The sequence below is a fragment of the Megalops cyprinoides genome, chromosome 19 (genome assembly GCF_013368585.1).
Source record: "Megalops cyprinoides isolate fMegCyp1 chromosome 19, fMegCyp1.pri, whole genome shotgun sequence".
Lineage (NCBI taxonomy): Eukaryota > Metazoa > Chordata > Actinopteri > Elopiformes > Megalopidae > Megalops > Megalops cyprinoides.
Genome location: NC_050601.1, coordinates 19580884 through 19599284, shown reverse-complemented (window position 1 = coordinate 19599284; position 18401 = coordinate 19580884). Strand labels below are relative to the sequence as shown.

The 18401-nt window shown below is 41.6% G+C and overlaps 1 protein-coding gene across 1 annotated transcript; it reads right to left on the bottom strand.

The window, feature by feature from the left end:
• Positions 1–13576: 13576 nt before the first annotated feature.
• On the bottom strand, positions 13577–15463 carry LOC118795121 (homeobox protein Hox-B1-like). Its single transcript, XM_036553489.1, has 2 exons — positions 14845–15463; positions 13577–13899 (listed from the first exon to the last, which is right to left on the bottom strand). The coding sequence occupies exons 1-2, from the start codon at positions 15461–15463 to the stop codon at positions 13577–13579; spliced, it is 942 nt and encodes a 313-aa protein (XP_036409382.1).
• Between the last annotated feature and the right edge of the window lie 2938 nt (positions 15464–18401).

Below are 18401 nucleotides of genomic sequence, written 5' to 3'. Positions count from 1 at the left end.
CCTGACAGGCCAGTGAAACATCCCCCAGCCTTCCCCCCACACCCCTCCCTTCCCAATCGGAGCATCTGTCTCCCCGGTGCGGAGCTCCGTCTCCTGCTCTGACACCTCCAGATGGAGCTCACGGCGGGGGCTCCGCCGCGCCGCCGTCTCCCTGACGTACCGAACTCTGCACCTTCGCGTTTTCGCCGACCCCAAGCTCCCGAGAGCAACACATTATGCGAAAACGCCTCCGTTTGTCCTTCTGCATTGCACCAGGCAAAAGCAGCAACGCTCCTGTAATCTGCTGGTGACGATTCTCAAGTGGCATGTTATTGAAATAAGCGGTGCAAGTGCTGAAAATAACTGGAAATAAAAGGCCAGCAACAGGAAATGTACGCCCATATTATACTGAGCTGGTGCCACAGGATCAAAACCAGCACAGAAACAGGTGTTCGTCACAGACATGGTTAATTGGACCAGCCTTCAAAAAGTGTGGTCATTACAAGCCAATCAACAGCAACATTTCAAAGTCCCATTCACATTGAATGAACCGCATTATTTTTCCCTCCTTTGATTTACAGGTAAATGCTGTGGAATTGGTGTAAAGTTGTCAGAAATGGCAAATGATTCACCAACAACATACATCAGTGTTGAAGCACTTTTGTGCCACAAAACCCCATAAGATTTGATAATGTCCTTTCCCAAATAGAATGCTTCAGGGATTTTGGGACATAAAACACGTATTTGCTTACATGCATGTTTTATCATTTTTACAATTAATAACGGTGTATCTTTAAATTATTATGTGGCATATACTATTTACCATCTTGTCTAGGCACTTTCTATTGTGATAAATCACTTTTTGCAATACACTAGAAGTGGGTTTGCAGTTAAGAAACGTGTGTGGCTACACCTCTTGTTATTGAAGACTGTCACTTAACAGTCAAGAATTATTATTGTTCAGACCTTCCCAGAGAGTACCAAAAGTAAGTGTAATACTAATTCTCCTGTGTCAGCATCAGTTTACAATCTAGGAAAATGCTAACTGTTCTGAAGGGACAAGAAATTTGCATTATATGCACATCAGGTGGCAGTGTGGCATGGTGGTAAGGGGCAGGGTTTGTAACCGAGAGGTTGCTGGTTTGATTCCCCACAGGGGTACTGCTGCTGTACGCTTGGTCAAGGTACTTAACCCAGAATTCCCTCAGTAAATATCTAGTTGCATAAATGCATGACATGTAGGAATTGTAACCGATGTAAGCTGACCTGGATCAGAGCGTCTGCTAAAGGATAATCACATAATGTAATATACATATGGATGGCTGAGACAGGCCTTTGCAGCCTTAGACCCATGACCAGAATGTTTGATGCATACCAGAGCTCAGCTTTCCTTAGCCAAACTTACAAAGTGAAGCAGGTGATCCTGTTCAGGAGGCTGCAGAAAATATCCATGAAATGGGCGCAGGTGATCTCCAACTCTCTGTGTCCTGTGATATATTTCACATTCCCTTTGTGCTCCCATGGAGAAAGGGACTGTGGGAAACAAAGGCTGCAGCCTCAATCATGAACAGCTTCCGGTGCTTTGAGATGAGGGTAATCAACTCCGTTTCAGGGCTGCCTCCATCATGTAGACCTCCTGAATGTCACAATGCATGTGTGTAATAACAGTGAGTATTGTCCATCCAGTCATATTTATTTGAACACCTGGCCATGTATACACTATGGGGCACATTCATTAACTGTGAATTATCATTCACTGATGTCCCAGTCCTGGCTACTTACCATGATGTTGAAAGCCTATGCTTTAGAATTGACTGACCCTGCTTGGACAAATGCCGTTGAAGTGTCACTTGTAAAGGGTCTGCCCAACATCACAGAGATAAGGTCGGGCACAGATAGACAAGCTGCTGATATCTAACAATGGCAAGTACGCAAATGATGCCAAAATTGTACAATCGCTTTTTGAATATGGATCACCCAAGCGAGCGATAGCCCTAAGCTTCCTGGAAAGATTCAAAATTGTGTCGCTTTTACAGTCATGTTCTGCAGGTTAGACTGAACCCATGTGTGGCTAATACAGCCGTGCCAGCGGGAAGGAGGAAAAGAGAACAAAAGGCAGGGGCCTTGGCTTCTTTTTACATCCCTCTCTTTCTGGAACCTTCCGTTCTCAGCAAGCTTCCTCTTCTCTAGAAACGGCTTCTCATGGTGAGAGGTGTGAGCGTCAGTGTGATCACGACCGTAAAGCCTTGCCCAACCACAGCCAGACAGAGAGTGGCTTTTGTCACGTCTCAGCTGGGCTGTCCCAGGATCCCAGGTCAACCCCGTCCCCCTGGCAGCGGGAGAAGGAAATGGACGTGCAACAAACGCAGCGTGATGGTCTTAAGACGGAGGGGACTGCCAGGGGGCCAGAACCGAAAGCAGATGGAGAATTTCACCTTCCCAGGGAAAATCACTTGTCACCTCATCACCGCCGACATGCCCGCCTGCAGCTTCTCCAGCAACAGACGAGAAAGCCCGTCGATATCAAAGCCAGACCTTCCCCGGCAACTCTGTGCTCACACTGCAGGAGCGGCCGCTTCAACACAGACGCTCCTCGGAGGGTAACCTGGCAAGCAGGGAGATGGAATATGCATATTGCCCCTGTCTCCCCGCCAGGGTTAGGTGGAACTGGCCTCTCTGTCAGCCCGCGGCTTGATCCTTCTCTTGAGCATCAGGTCCGGCCTCTTCTCCAAGGCGCTCCTTGGCCTCCCCGCTGGATTCCTGACAAGCCCCAATTTGTCACATGACTGCCCGGTTCCAGGGCTATTGGCAGAGTTCTCAGAGTAGACTTCCTTCCTTCTGCCCTGGCAGTCGGAATGCCCCGGCAGGGGAGGGGAATGGAGGCCGCCCGACAGGAATTCGCCATCCCTTGACACAGACGGTCTTGTCATCCCTCCCCATAAGCATCCATAACAGATGAGCGTTCTTATAGCCAGAATGACTGTGTACAGTCAATCAGAGACACACAAGCTCTGTAGCAGCCTCACATTCACGCGTCACATGACAGGGGAAAAAAAGTGAGAGGCACAGGAGACTGCATGCCAGTTGGAGGGGGCGAGGAGGAAGAGAGGGCAGTTTCATCCATGCCAGTCTTCCTCTCATGCCAATCCATTATGGAGGATTTCGAATTTAATTCCCACCCCAGGACACACCTCCTTCTCCTCGCGGCCTTTCTACAACCCCCACCCCCCGCCCAGAGGTGTTATGGAGGGGCAGGGGGGAACATACTGTGTTTGACCTGTCTCTGTGGAATGGTCCCCCCCCCCCCAGCTATTAGCAGCAGCTGGTCTAGAGTTTCAGTCGTAACTATATTTGGGGGGAGTACATTGTTTATTGATACTGATAGCTATGAGAAAACTGACAACTCATGCAGATAGATTTCAGCACTTCATGCATCAGCGGCAGCCGGCTGTGGCAGGCAGAGTGTCTTGTTTATATACGCTGAGTCCTGCGGAGGGGGAGGGGGGAGGGGGAGGTCAGCGGTGGGGCAGGGGCAGCAGGGGAAGGGTGAAGGGAAAGGGTGAAAGAGAGAGAGAATGGGGGGGTGGGGAAATGGACGAGGGCGTGACAGGCAGGTAAGTTCCTTGGATTGCAGGTGTTCTTTTCGGAACGTGTGAAACGATTGAGTCACGGTGAGTCAGCAGGGAGGGATGTCGACTTCCCGCTGTGTGTGTGCGTGTGTGTGCGTTTGGGCGTGTGTCTGTGATTTCTCAGAGTAAGAGATAGGGGCCATCCAGGCGACCGCCTTCTCAAAAATCCTGCCACAGTTGCACTTGAAAACATGTCAAGTATTTGATGCTGACTCCACCAGTGATGACCTGGTAAACCATGCTAGAGACTATGCACTGCTCACGCCGGTGATGAAGCCTGCACCAGCCCAAATCACCAATATTTCACTCACCGTTTTGAACTTCTTGTAAGGTCCACCTCTCTCATGCAGGTACAGCCCTTCCTCCCCTTGTCCCACTTTCCTGGATTCCATGTTGCTGGAACAGCAGTAACTATTGTGTCTGTCTGCCTGGTACTCTTAACCCAACCCACACACATGCACACCCACTTAATCATTACGTCCATATTTACTTTCTTCCGCCCACCTGCTTGAGAAGGGTCCAATTAATAGCTAAGATGGGATGCTATCATATATGGTGTTATGCTCTCCGTAACACTATCTTAAGCGCTCCTAAGATATTCTGTTTAAGTGTGTGTTCCTCAACATGTCAGGTTGTATGCATGTTATGACAGCTTTGACACAAGGGGGGGTTTCAGTCAAAACCGCAAAGTCATCTTCTGGTAAAATAGAATTCAATCAAACATTTAATTTTATCTGTATTCAATAAAATCTATGTTCATGATGAGGGTCTGTCATCATTATAATGGTCTGCTTTGTGTTCATAAAGCCCTAAATTCAAGGAAACAGAAAATTGCAATTAAGTGTGGTCAGGCTGTAGGCGGTAGCATTCTTAAAAGGCTCACACCAACTCGTACACTAGCAATCTTCTTACCTATCTACAACTTCACAATGCCATTTTTTTACTTTTAAATAAACTGCACCATGGACTCACAAAAATCAAAACTCTTAAAGAGCAAGTAACTGAATTTACGTGGAACACCAGCAGAAGCAAGCAATCTGTCAATGAACACTTACATCCACTATGAGGTGACTGTTAGCCAACCAAACACAATAAGGAGATGAAGGCCTGCTCTCCTTTGCTGGCTCCAAATTTGAGGATCAAGCGCTTGAGGCACTCCAGCCTCCGTACCTTTGACACTTTGCAAAAGTAGTGGTTAAAGTGCTTAAAGTGAATCTCACAGCCGGCTGAGTTTATTTTAGCATTAGGATCTTTCTAATACATAGCCAAGGCATTCCTGTAGACCACGTCAATGGGTTCTGACAAATGATGTCCCATGAGAGAGGTGCAGTGGCAACTACAATAGAGGTGTGGGGGAGAGATCCAGTGGGGGAAATGGCACAGATTTCGAGCTCAAAGACCTAAAAGGGCGTTTGGATGAATTTAAAACTTCAGCACAGGGGGAAGAGGTAGCAGGGCACCGCTACCTTGGGTAAGGGTGTGCCCTGTAGTGGCATCCCACACAAAGCAAGCAGTCTCCAGCTACACCGCGGCCCAATCAGTGACTCACAGAACGTTCCTCTGCCATTTCCTCTTGCTGGTGTGGCTGGGTAAGTGTGATAAGGGCCGGCTGTTTGATTGATCGCTCCGGGCATGTCTGTGATCGTGAACGTTGCCACGTTTGCCGTCCACAGTGATCACGCTAGAGTCAGAAGAGCTGTAGCAAGACAGGTGCTGCTCTCATTTACACCTGAGAGAATAAATTAATCCATGCATGCATGCATGCATGCATACATACATGCATACATACATACATACATACATACATACATACATGCATACATACATACATGCATACATACATACATGCATACATACATACATACATACATGCATGCATACATACATACATATGTAAGCTTCCAGATGCTGAGGTGAGTTTATTTGCAGCAAATGTGTTTTACCAGCTTTGTGTAGTGTGTGTGTGAATCCTCTGCAAACTCCCCCCTGGGAATAAAGTTAGATGGGAGAGGTTTTGTGCTTGTGCGTTCATTTCTAGTAGATTTAATTAGTGGGAGGACACGGAGTGATGATTATTGACGGCAAAAATGTGATCTGTGCCCACACCTGGGTGAAATATTCCATTTATTATTCAATAGACGGCGAGAGGAGAAGGTATACATTGTTTTGATTTGAGTTAACGGGACAGAATAGCTGCGTGGCCTTGTTTATCCGTATTGCATATTTGAATTTCGTTAATTGCACGTAATTCAAGTTCAGTGGTAAACCGGTCGATATTGTGCGTCAGCAAATGTCTTCGCGTTAGTCCGATTTTACATGCCATCTGGACTTCTTCATTCCCACGCGCAGAGGTTTGGAATTCTTCAACGATAACCTTTTGATCCGAATTCAACGAAGAATGTGATACATCCCAGAAAAGATGGTTTTCCTCGGAATTAAAAAAATAACGCCAAAACTGAAATTATGTCAGTGTTGTATGTTTAATGTCAGAATATGTTAGACTGTGAATACGATGCCAAAAGTGGACAAAAACGTGCCTGGTGCGATCATGTACCTAACAGTTAACATCGTTTGAATGTAGTCCTATGTGTGCATGCAATAAGCGTTTGAACTTCTAAAAGCGTAAAAGCGAACCCCATACAACAGAAATACTTCTGTTTTAGTGGTAGATGAATCTGCTTGTTTCTTGAAAGCACGCTATTTTGATAAAATAATGTGTTAAATTACATTAAGAAAATGGCAAATCTGCACTTCACACGACTTCATGTCAGAGTTAGTAACGTTAGAGGATAGAATAACGAATATATTCTAGACGTCAGAGAATAATAATAATAAAATAATCATAACAATAATAATAATAATAGTTATTATTATTATTATTATTGTTGTTGTTATTATTAATATTATTAGTAGAAGTAGTATTATTATTATTATGTTCTTGTTGTTAAACTGTGTCAGATTTTGTCATGGATTTTGACCGAACAGTATTGTGACATACAGGCTGCATGTGATATATTAACTAAACGGAAACTAAAAACGAAATGTTTTACCAAATCTGCATAATGCAAACTGTTCTTGACTTGATTCACATGAGTTATAGCAGGAAGGTATTTAAAACCTGATTCCCAAAATGTTAATAAATTTATGTGGAAAAAAATAATTTAGTAGGCTATTTTTATATCATCAAATAATCAAACAATTACATAATATCAACTATATACTTTAATTTATGATTACTTTTTGAAATAATTGTGAAACGCATATTTGTTAGTACCGGTTGTGTTGTTTGTTAACTGAATTGGACCAAACATGTTAGAACAGCGATGAATATTATGTTTTTAATTTTAAAAACCTCTGATTTGTGTTCTCATGTTTATTTAATGAGCAAAAAGGAAGGGCGTGAACAAAGACGGAAATGAACTCACATGCAAATTTGCTTGTCATCCATGAGGTATATGGAAACTGCAGCCGCCAGCCGTTGTGAAATGAGCCATTTAAAAAGCAGGCAAAACATAAAATAACGTTCCGGTTAGAAATTCGTTCCGTTAGAAAACATTACGATAAATGTGATAACTTGCAAGTATAAAAAATATCGGTTTTAGCCTGAACTTGAAAATTAGTCATTGTCATTGCACCGATGTGAAGAGTTACATTTGAAAATATTCTGGTTAGGCCTGTTATGAAAACATAAAGTGGGATTTATTGAACAGTTGTTAAAAGCATTGCGTTTTATGTTGCAATTTCACGTGCATTCTTTAGTTAAATAAACCACAAATTATTGAAATAGTGGCAAATATACGGTTCAGTATCATGTCTTCGCAGTCAGAGGACATCTGTTGAATTAATATGAAACCTGAAAGCATACAGATACCCATAACTCTCCATTACTATTTTATCACTTATTGTAAAAAACATAATAATATAATTTTAAAAAATTAAAATTCGTTCTGACATGTTTCATATTGCACGTTTCCCTTAAGAATGTAAATTGGTTCGAGTAGCAATATCCAGATAAATGCAAATACCTGATAACATGTTTATATAAATATTTTAAAAATAACATGACAAACCGAGCACATTTACCCGTAGAAAACGTTGATCACTTTCTAACATATTTCTCACATTCGGATGCATAATTTCTATCGTTTCTCATTAATAACTGCGGAAGTTAAATGAACATCACACGTCGGAACAATATTTTACCAAGATATTGTGTTGCTGTTGTGATGGTTTTATGTCATTTTAGGACGACATTGCTAAGAGATGTGTAGACTTCGGGCAGATGTAATACAACAGCATATGGACTGTTACACCTCAGCAAGACACTGTGAACGAGACTCATTTGCGCATCTCTTTAGCGAACCGTTGAACTCTGACCTTCTTCTCGGCAAACGTTCCCAAAGTTGGGTGGATGGGTTTCGTTGCTCTTTCGAATCGAATCTGCGTTCATTGTTCTCGGAGAAACAGTTCGAGTCTGCGGACGATGACAAAGGAGAATATTGGAATGGGTTTATCGAAATATAATACTACAACCGAGAGAGGCACGCGGCGCTGCTTGGGGGCAAGAGGGAGAGAGGGAGACCGGCGTTTGACCCTGAGAGATGGAAGCTCACGCGGGCTCCTGACAGCTTGACCCATGCCGTTCGACAATTAATTTGGGACTGAACTCCGCGTGAACCCGGGCCTGAGGGAGAGCAGGTTGGCAGGCTGGGGCTGCTCGAAGCAGGCTCTGGGCAAACCTATCAGCCTGTGTAAATATTGAAGCAGTCCATCAGAGGGTCGGAGATGAAATGGAGCTGTCAGGTCCGCGTAAACTTTTAAGGAGAGGTGAGACCACGAGAGAGCATGAAAAGTTTGGCAAACCCATTTCCTCAACAGTTCTCTCCCCCCCCCCCCCCCCCCCCCCCCCCCTGTCTGCGCCTCCGACTCAGATCCGAAGTTCCGCCACGATTGTGGCTTCTCTTCACCTGCATGCATTAGGCTTGACGATTGAGTTTCTGCCCTGGTCCAGAAGGTTGTTGGTTCAATCCCCAGCTGTGTCATGCCCCAGACATCTTTCTTATGTGGATGTAGGTATTCTTTGCAAAGGCTTTAAATTGTCAAGCTTCTAAAGAGGGACTTTAGGTCTTAATTAAAGGGCTCCACCAAGTTGAACAGAACAGCAGTGAGGCCTTTGGGAAGTCAGAAGAGTTATGTTTAGGATGGAGTCAGGAGAGGAGAGGGGGAGTTAGATTCTTTCAGGGTGAACTCATCGGCTTAACTCTCTGATTCCTATTTTTCCCTCCATATTTCATGTCAAGTTCAGGAGAGGGCAAAAGTTTCCATGTTTTTTTCTTTTTTGGAAGGATTCCTTAAATTTGAGGTGGGTGAGGGAGGTCATGGAAAAAGACTACTACTACTACTAATAATAATAATAATAATGATAATAATAATAACAACAACAATAATAATAATAATAATAATAATAATAATAATAATAATAATAATAATAATAATGTCATTATTGAAAGGAATTTTAAGTTATATTAACAGAACTATAAATTAGTCAAAATCTAATTGGGCATACCATGACGTCTTTAAGTAGTCTTTAATCAAAACATGGCTGTAAGAATCTACAATCGGAAGCTGAAGCTGATTAAAAAAATTGTATACATACTCACCAAATCAGTACTAATTACATTAACTATTATAGTTTATAGTTTTATTATAGTTTTCCAGTAGTATACCTATAGGCAATTTAGGACTGCATTCAAGGATAAATTAAAATAATAGTACTGTGAGACAGCTTCATAGGATAGCAGGCCCCACTCAGTTAAATAAGTATTTTAAGGAAAAGGAAAACGTTTATTTTGCGTTTAAATTATTGATTTTAGCTCTTTGGTTTTATGTTGGGCAGTTAGGTCAAATCCAGTCCTTAATGTCGGTCGTTTCACTTATTTTCTGATGGCCTTGCAACATTCTCAGTTGCTGAGTAAGACATTCACGTTCATCTTTTGCACCAAAAATCGTTTTAATGTGCCAATACAATAACCGTGTAGGTCGATTATGGGTAAAGGTAAAAGACAAAAAAGACAAAGACAAAAAAGATGTGAATCTGACAACAGCTCAAATACATATTATTACATGAGAAATAAATGCTGCCAAAACATAATTTTACACATACCAAATCATGTTCCACGCTTGCAAGCCGCCTACTTTTGAGTATTGTCCTGTGTGTATCATAATGACAGAATACCAGGCCTATTCTCTTTCAGTGCCTTTTTATTTTGAGGCTGTACGACAAACTGTTCAACAGAATTCCAAATTACAAGTTTTTGAACAATTCAGTTTTGGTCCCAAATAACAAACACATTTTCAAAGATGTTACAGTTCTCATTCCTGTAAACTGTAAAAAGAGCTATGGCTATTTATACGCAACGCAATGGATTTCACGTGATGCGATGAAAATCGTAAGAAAATTGTTAAGCAAAGCAATATCAATATTAAACGCGTAGTCTGATAACAGCGCAGGTCTTCAGAATTGATTGAATCTGTAAGCCCATATATTACCTTTCCATTGAGTGATGACCAGTGTAATAAGTGGCAAGCATTGTTGTAAACGGCATTTTCACCTGTCAGTTGTCAACATTTATAAAATGAATAACATAGAGCCTAAAATGGCAATGATGTTAGGCCTATGTGTTTCGTTGGAGTTTCGACAAACTAATTAGATTAAATTTAGTCGTCAGAATTCCCTGCGGTTGTCCTCATGTAGTTAGACATCTCTGATCTGCCGAAGTGGAAGAATGCACATATACTGGCAACTTAAGTATGTCCATAAAATTCAGAGAGTGGTAGCGAGAGGTTTTCGATCAAAGGCGCGATCACAATTGGGATAAACTCCAATCCACTTAACTAAAAGCCTGCGCATTCAAAGTGTTAGAATACAATGCAAAATATGCGCATATCACTAAGGGACCATTATCGACATCTTGTTTACAATAAACATGTGTACAAACTTTCTAACCCCTGTACTGAAAGAACGCATCTCTCTGCATGACAATAAGGGCCGCGGGGCAGTGCGGCCGTATCAAAGGACATTGCAAGGAGAGGACAAACGTTCGCTCAGGCCAGATGAAATGGACACCAACTGCTCCGAAACAGATGGTCACAAGGGCAGGTCCTCTTCAGCGTATGGATCCAGGACAGTGTCTCCACGTCTTTTCGTATTCAGCGTCTATATTCCATGTACTAGCCTGCAGCCTAGCTATCTGGGGGAATAATCATGGGGTTATGTAAGGACATTGGAGAAGGCTCAACTTATTTTGAGTACGCTGCAGTGGCACGGCTGTTTATGTTGCATGGGCTGTCAGTTATCAGGGCAGACGCTCTTTCAGAACGTTTTGGAAAAGTATTTTTTTTCTTTCTACAGTGATCCGTCATTTTTACGTCTAAGGTTGTTCGCAAGTTAGTCATCATAAACTATCTCGAGGAAATAAAAATGACTTTTGATCCTAACTTGCCCCTGTTTTGGGTGGTAGTGTGTTTTGAAGTGAGAAAATGAGTGGAATCGTGGAAATAACACGAGTTGAGGGCAACCGTTGAATGCATTCAAACACGCATTTGTTCCCGGATTCCCAGACTTACCGTGAAAGGAACGACATTAAATCGCAGTTGCTCAACATCAGTTACCCACATCTGCCCCTCTTTATATCCGTTTCTATACTCTGCAAACAAGGGGCTTCATTTTCTTGGTTTGTACATATATTTTCAATTGTGCAGTTCGAACAGGTGTGATCCAATACAAACCGCTTGGTGCTTTCATGTATATAAAATATATTTTAATTACAGTTTATAATAACTTAATTAGAACATATAACTGTGAAATATTTATGTGTAACCAAAATGGGAAAAATTAAACTGAAGTGTATCACAGCTGGTGTGTCAAACGTGCGATCTTCCTTCAATGTGTATTTTGCATTAAATCGCAAATTCATGTTCAATATGTCACGAGCTCTATATGGTCACAGCAGTTATATGAGCTTCTTTAAATTGACTTATAAGTAACATGTCGCTGTATCTGACCTGAGAGAGACACCTCCCTCAGCTCTGGATGTTAACAGAAAAAAAACAGTCCAAGTAAGTCTTTTTCCCCTCCATTGAGAAGTAAATGTGTTATTTACGAAACTGAATACACAATACGTTGAATCGGTGTTCTACAGAAATGCATTTGGCTTGCAGATTCAATGGCTGTGAGGCTCTGAGAGTGTGTTTACATGTTTAGAGATCCCAGGGGCGTTAAGAGGTAAAAAGGTCAGCACGAGCTACCCGGAACGCACTGCAACATTCCAGGCGTTACACAGCGCACAAAACAATACAACCGGCGCAAGCGGCCTTTCACATATAAAAGCATGTTAAACAGATCTGGGTAATTTATTTTAGTAAAAATGCAGGATATCTAATATATCATGCGCGTAGGCACATGTTGAATGAGACTGATGTTTTCTTTTTAATGTTGCCTGTATCCCACGAAAAGGAAGAGGGCAACCGAAGGCCCTTTCCAAATACACAACAAAATACATGAGGGAGTATTTCTGTTAGTAAAATATCTCCATCGAGATACTGGTGAGAGGAACTTGGAACAAATATTACACACACACACACACACACACACACACACACACACGCACACACACACACACACACACACACACACACACACACACACACACTGCATACTTTGCCCAGTACATAATACACAATTATCAGTCCTTTTCAGTTTAAAACAAAACTCACGCGCGCGCGCACACAAACTCTCTCACACACACTTTTAGATAAATATCGAAGTGTAATGTAAATAGACAACGAGTTTCAAAATGAGGCCAGTTTTATTTGAGGTAGTTGCGAACATGAAACAGACATTTCGTTCCGATATTAACCTTTTCTAAACAAATATAATGCAGACAATAACTAATAAAACTCAGTACCTCTGCACACATACATATCATACCGCCTGACGTGTGACGGGAATGCAGAAAACTTGACTGGCTCACAAAATACCTTGCTGCACCAGATCATTTCCCTTTATAAAGATAGTATTGTTGGATGTGCACTAAGATATGTTTTACTGTCTTTTATGGCAACATTACATCTTTAATTAGGCAAATTTCCTCCACATGTAATGACATGTAAAATTACATGTTTTGAGACAACCTCGTTGCGACAGTGTACCATTTGACGTTATAAATACTAAAACAAATATTCTACTTAAATTGGAAAATGTTATACATTCACCCAAATCGTTGCATGAATATGTTGAATCCCTAAAATTTATGACGTGCGCTCGCGCATTTTATTCAGAATATGAACTGACGGGATCTTAATCAGTTTAAGGCTTTTGTTGATTTCTCCCAGACTGTAACTGAGAGACAGACACCTAGCCCTTGAACAGGAAGAATTCATTTGGTGAAAATATATACCCTGTATCCACATAGTGCAAAGAGCCAAGGCTCTTTTCAGTGTCACTAATAATACCGTTGCTTTCCTTCCCCATATATACATATTTAATTAATAAACAAAAAATCACAAAGGAAAAATACTACATCTTAAAAAAAACGAATAATATAAAAGCAAATTGTTAAAGTAGACGTGTTTGCTCACTTTCAAATATGTAAACTTGCAAAAGTGCATCCCCCACATGGGTCTGAAGAACAGAGTTCTTGGAATAACACTGGCCTTGGATCTATAGGTACCTTGGCACAGACCAAGAGCTGCTATAGATATGTCATAGAAACCACTTGATTTAGTAATGTTGTGCTCATTGACTTCATTTTGTAGGAAAAAAAAACCTCACAAAACTGAGTTCTGAATAAAATAAGACAATGTTTCCTTGACTTACGAAAGATTGAAAGTCATTTCATAAAATTGTACTGGAATGATTGGGTCTTCTGCCTTAGATGTTCGGGGGTTCAATGTCAGTTAGCATTGTTTCATGAAGTCTCTGAGCTGGGAGACGCGCTGGGAGACGGGGAAGTTGAATGGTCCGAGTTATCTCCGAGGTCCTTGGAGGAAGCCCGGTTGACGGCAGGAGCGAGCCCTTCTTTCTCGCGTTTCTTCTGTTTCATCCTGCGGTTCTGAAACCAGATTTTCACCTGGGTTTCGTTCAGCTCGAGGGTGGCTGCGATTTCCACGCGCCGCGCTCTGGTGAGGTACTTGTTGAAGTGGAATTCCTTCTCCAGCTCCGTCAGTTGCTTGGTGGTGAAGTTGGTGCGGATTATGTTCTGATGACCGATTCCATAATCTGCTACTTTCGCTGTGAGACAGAAACAACGCCAACAAATTACATAACGAATAAATGAAAATAAATTAATGGACCATTCGTTGTAACTACGTATTAATTTTCACACCCAAATGATTCATGTCTGCCTCAAAAGCTATAGAATACTTTTTGCATAATGCAATGTTTGACACCCTCTGTCCATAGACTCTCTGATTTTGGCTATTTGCACCGGGCACATTGCTATTTATTGCCACAACGCTGAGTTCCATAGTTGAGATGTCACTTTTTACCATAAAGACTATTCACACTGGAGTGGGGACAGGCGAACATTAATCAATGCAAGTCTTTTTTTATTAATATAGTGTTAACATTTCCCGAATTACAGCGGAAATAATTCCCCTGTTGATCATGGAAGGCGAATGCACGATGAAAGGACTCGGTGTTCCGCAAGTTTTTTATGTCCCCTGTGATATGAAAATAGAGTATTGAGTAAGTTAATTCGAGGGTTGAAAAGGTATGAACTGGATTCGTGTTCGCTGATATTGAAAGGGGATAATGGAAACACAACGGAGGGGAAAAAAGCGACCCAGGCCCATCAAAACACTGGGCAAGCTAAAAATAACAGAATGATACCATTTCCTGCGGTGTAAATAGTTGGCCTGCACGAGGTATTCGCGCAAATACTGGGGGTTAGCTAGGTATTGAAGCAAACAGGGTTTGGCAGGTCCGGAGAGCAATGAATATTCAATCAAATAACATCTGTATTCGCACCGTCGCATTTGTAAAAAGAGTGTGGACTGGAGTGAATTAACGTTCACACTCTGGCCCCGCAGACTGATCCAAAACTAAAATACGCGACAAATATTCAACATAAAGTAAACGGACGACACATTCTTTCATAATCTCGGAGGAGAGCTCCTTGTTTCTACGGCAAAGTTGTGTGCTACTAAAGAGGCATTACTGTTCTGGTTAACTGACCTGTTTTAGGGGGGTTCCTCTTAACTTTCATCCAATCGAAGGTCTTGCCCGATGAAATTTGTTCTGGGTGACAGTTCGGATCCTTCTCCCCACCTTGGGAAGGAGACACGTCGGCGTAGGTGCTCTGAAGAAACCCCTGCTGGTGCTCCTGCGCCCCACAGCCGTGTTGCTGATATGGGCCCGTGGGGACCACCCCCGGTGCCCCGCCGTAGACAAAGTTATGCCCCATGCTAGAGGCCGCGATGCCGGACGACTGAAAATATACTCCGTCCGGCTCTTGACTGCCAAAATACTGATGGTGCCCATAGTCCAGATTCGAACCCTGCGGCCCATACGCTGTGGCCCCTGTGTTTGCGTAAGGGGGACCTAGGCCCGCAAAACTTGGTTGGGAATGGTGATGTGCGTAGCCCTGGTGCTGATGTTGATCAGAGGCAACCTGAGCACTGTCGCCCACGAAAAACCGTCCATCAGTATTATAGCTGTCACTTGTTGTACCAGCGGAAAAAGGAGCCGTGATACCTTGGTCCAAATGATGGTATACTGGCTTAGGGGAGTAGGCATTACTCCCACGGTTATAAATTGTGTACTCCAGGAAAGAGTTCATTCTAGAATTGTCCATGTGCAAGTGATGACGAAGGATCGGCCTGAGTTACGGGGGATTCCTCCTGCCCTACAACCTCTAAGCAGTATGTCAAAGCTGTAAACACATAATAAAACGTCTCTCCATGCATTCGTTTGGGGCATCCCTAGAACACATATCACCTTCTGCGGCGAGTCACATGACCACCGCGGCGCCAATTGCGAGGGGCCGCCAGAAGTTTGTCAGCGGACCGCGGTGATCCATCAAACGCCTGACATTTGCATGACAAAGCCACTTCAATCAAACTGGCCCATCAATCTGATAACAACACGTAAACGTCAAACCTTTCTTCAAGCTCCCCTGACAGAATGAAATAAAGAAAAAAAGTAAGAATTATTCAATAGTTACCCCCTTTCGCATTCCCTGCTCTCTCCCAACGTTCCTTTAATGTGTTAAAAAACATTGTTAATGCTGAGGCCCTGGAAACTTCCAGACGTTTCGGGCTACAGCTGGTAGATCCTTGGAGCTCCATCTGAAGGTAAGTGAGACCCTTTTGCACACTGTACTTACTGATCCAGCACTGGTATTGCAGAATCTTAAGGAGTTCATTTTTCAGTATTGACATAAGGATTCCTTCCTGCAAAATTCAATATCTCCTTTCGTTGAAAATCAGTTTATTATCAGAGTTGGAAGTGACGCCACCGTTTCCAGACCTGTGACGAGTCTGTATTGGGCACAGCTAATTGAATCAATAAAGTGATCTATTACACAAATGAGGTTAGTCCGACAGCTCTCCCTTCTGTACCTCCAAAACGGGCAGATAAAGCCAAGAGACTTAAAAATGTTGTTTTGTTGTTGCTTTTGACATATACGACAAATTTAGTGTTTCAAGTGTTGCTGTAATAAGAAAGGCCGTGCCTTACTAACTTATCAAACACATAGAAAGAACTGCTCAAAACTGTTTCTACATTATAACCTTGATAAGTGCGAAGAGATGCCTCGTGAATGCGCTGGTCGATTGTCTCATAATATTTCGTATAGAACTCAACAGTTCAGGAAAGAGGAATAGGCTAATTATTAAATGTGGTAACAATGGAAAAAAACGCCTACCGGTTCATGAAAACGTGTGTTTTCAAAGGGGGAACATAAGTATCTCGCATTTATTTACTTGTCGATGTATGGGAGACAAGAGAAGCCAACAATATGACGCCCACAGTAATTTGTTACTTGTCAGGATGTTTACCGTTGGCTCGCATCCCTGGGAAAATAAAGTCACTCTGGCCAAAAGTTGAGAGTCAGACCAAGCAATTTGTTACTTGTTTTAGTAAGACGTTTTCCGTCCAAAAACCCTTTTGCTGGTGACTCACAAATGTCTTCATCAGGTAGTGGCAGACAGGCCCGACTTAGATTTATACCAAAATACTGAAATAAGCAAAACAAGCAAATAAACATAAAAATGGACTAAGTGAACCTGTGTTTTTAAATTATGTTGAAACTTTGTTTAATTTAAAAACAGATATGGACATATCCCAGGTTACTTAATTTAACCACACGAAGTACAGTAAACGCGTTTGTTAAACTTAATAATATTGCTGCAGCTTTGTATATGTATGTATATTTATCTAGCTTCTTTTACTGTTCCTTTGTATCGTATTTTTATTTATTTATTTATTTATTTATTATTATTATTTTTGAAGATGAGCGACATAGGAAAAGCATATCAGAACGACAGCATGATTAATAAACCGTTTATTTTAAAACCAAGAACAGTTTCCTCAGCAGCTGCGTTGAAATGGGCCTAACACTGACACGCTTAATAAGATCTTAAAAACGGTACACATCTTTGTCTGATTATTAAGAGTCAGCAGCTGTGCCTTGCCTGTGGATTTTATGTTCACAGCTACACCCCCCCTCCCCCCACCAAATCTTTCACTGGCAGAATTGGGCCGTCTCGTGGTATTGCCCCCAATCTTGTTCATACTAACAAAAAAGTAAGATTTTATTAATTACACTACGTTTCTGTGTTATTAATTTGTGATTGAGATATTCAAGGATTAATTGCATCCAGACATTTTGTCTTAACATTGGGCCTGTATACTCTACTGGTCTACTGCATAACAAAAATAAAAGACACCAATACCAATACACCAAAGTTTAAACTAACAGTTTTGAAAAAATATAAAAATACAATCAAAAAACATTAAGCTTAAGCGGCAGTCTAAATATCAATTTAATTCAGGCGCGAAATCGCTATTAAAATGACGTTTGAGAGTATTGCTTCATGAAATATAATAAAATAAATAATAGAATAATAGCAGACATTGATAAGAAAATCATTACGTTAGAACACAATGCAATACTGCGTGTATTTTTTTCATTTAAATAATTACTTTGGTTCGACAGCGTCACAGCTCATTTAAATACACTTTTATGCAGTGTTGTGCTAATTAATTGACATCTAGCTAGCTACCTGGTAAAACATCGACGAAAAGCTGAAGCCTACGCGATATCGCGACACCTCCTGGAAGGAAAGCACAATCTTCATTTTTTTGGCTTGAGGCTTGAAGCCTCGGAATAGCCCAGATCGCTAGAGGGCGAGACTGAAGACATTAGCGAAATGCCCACCGGGAACGGTTTGGAACTGTAGACATGTTACTCAATTACACAGTTCTCGTCGGAAAAATGGATACATTTGAAAACATGACCAAAAATAAATGCAACTCTCTTAGGAGTGTGGAATTATGTCAAAGTTTTTTTTTAATGAAACACTTTAATTAATTATTTAGACTATAAGACAATTTCATATACGTGGGTTTATTTTATATTTTATTTTATTTTATTTTATTTTTATTTTATATTTTATTTTGCATCAATACACGTGAATTTACGTAACTTGGTATGATCAAGCCTTGCCGTAAATTGTAAAGAACTCAGAAAAGGATTCACATCTATGGCAAACAGTTGGCTTCCTACAATA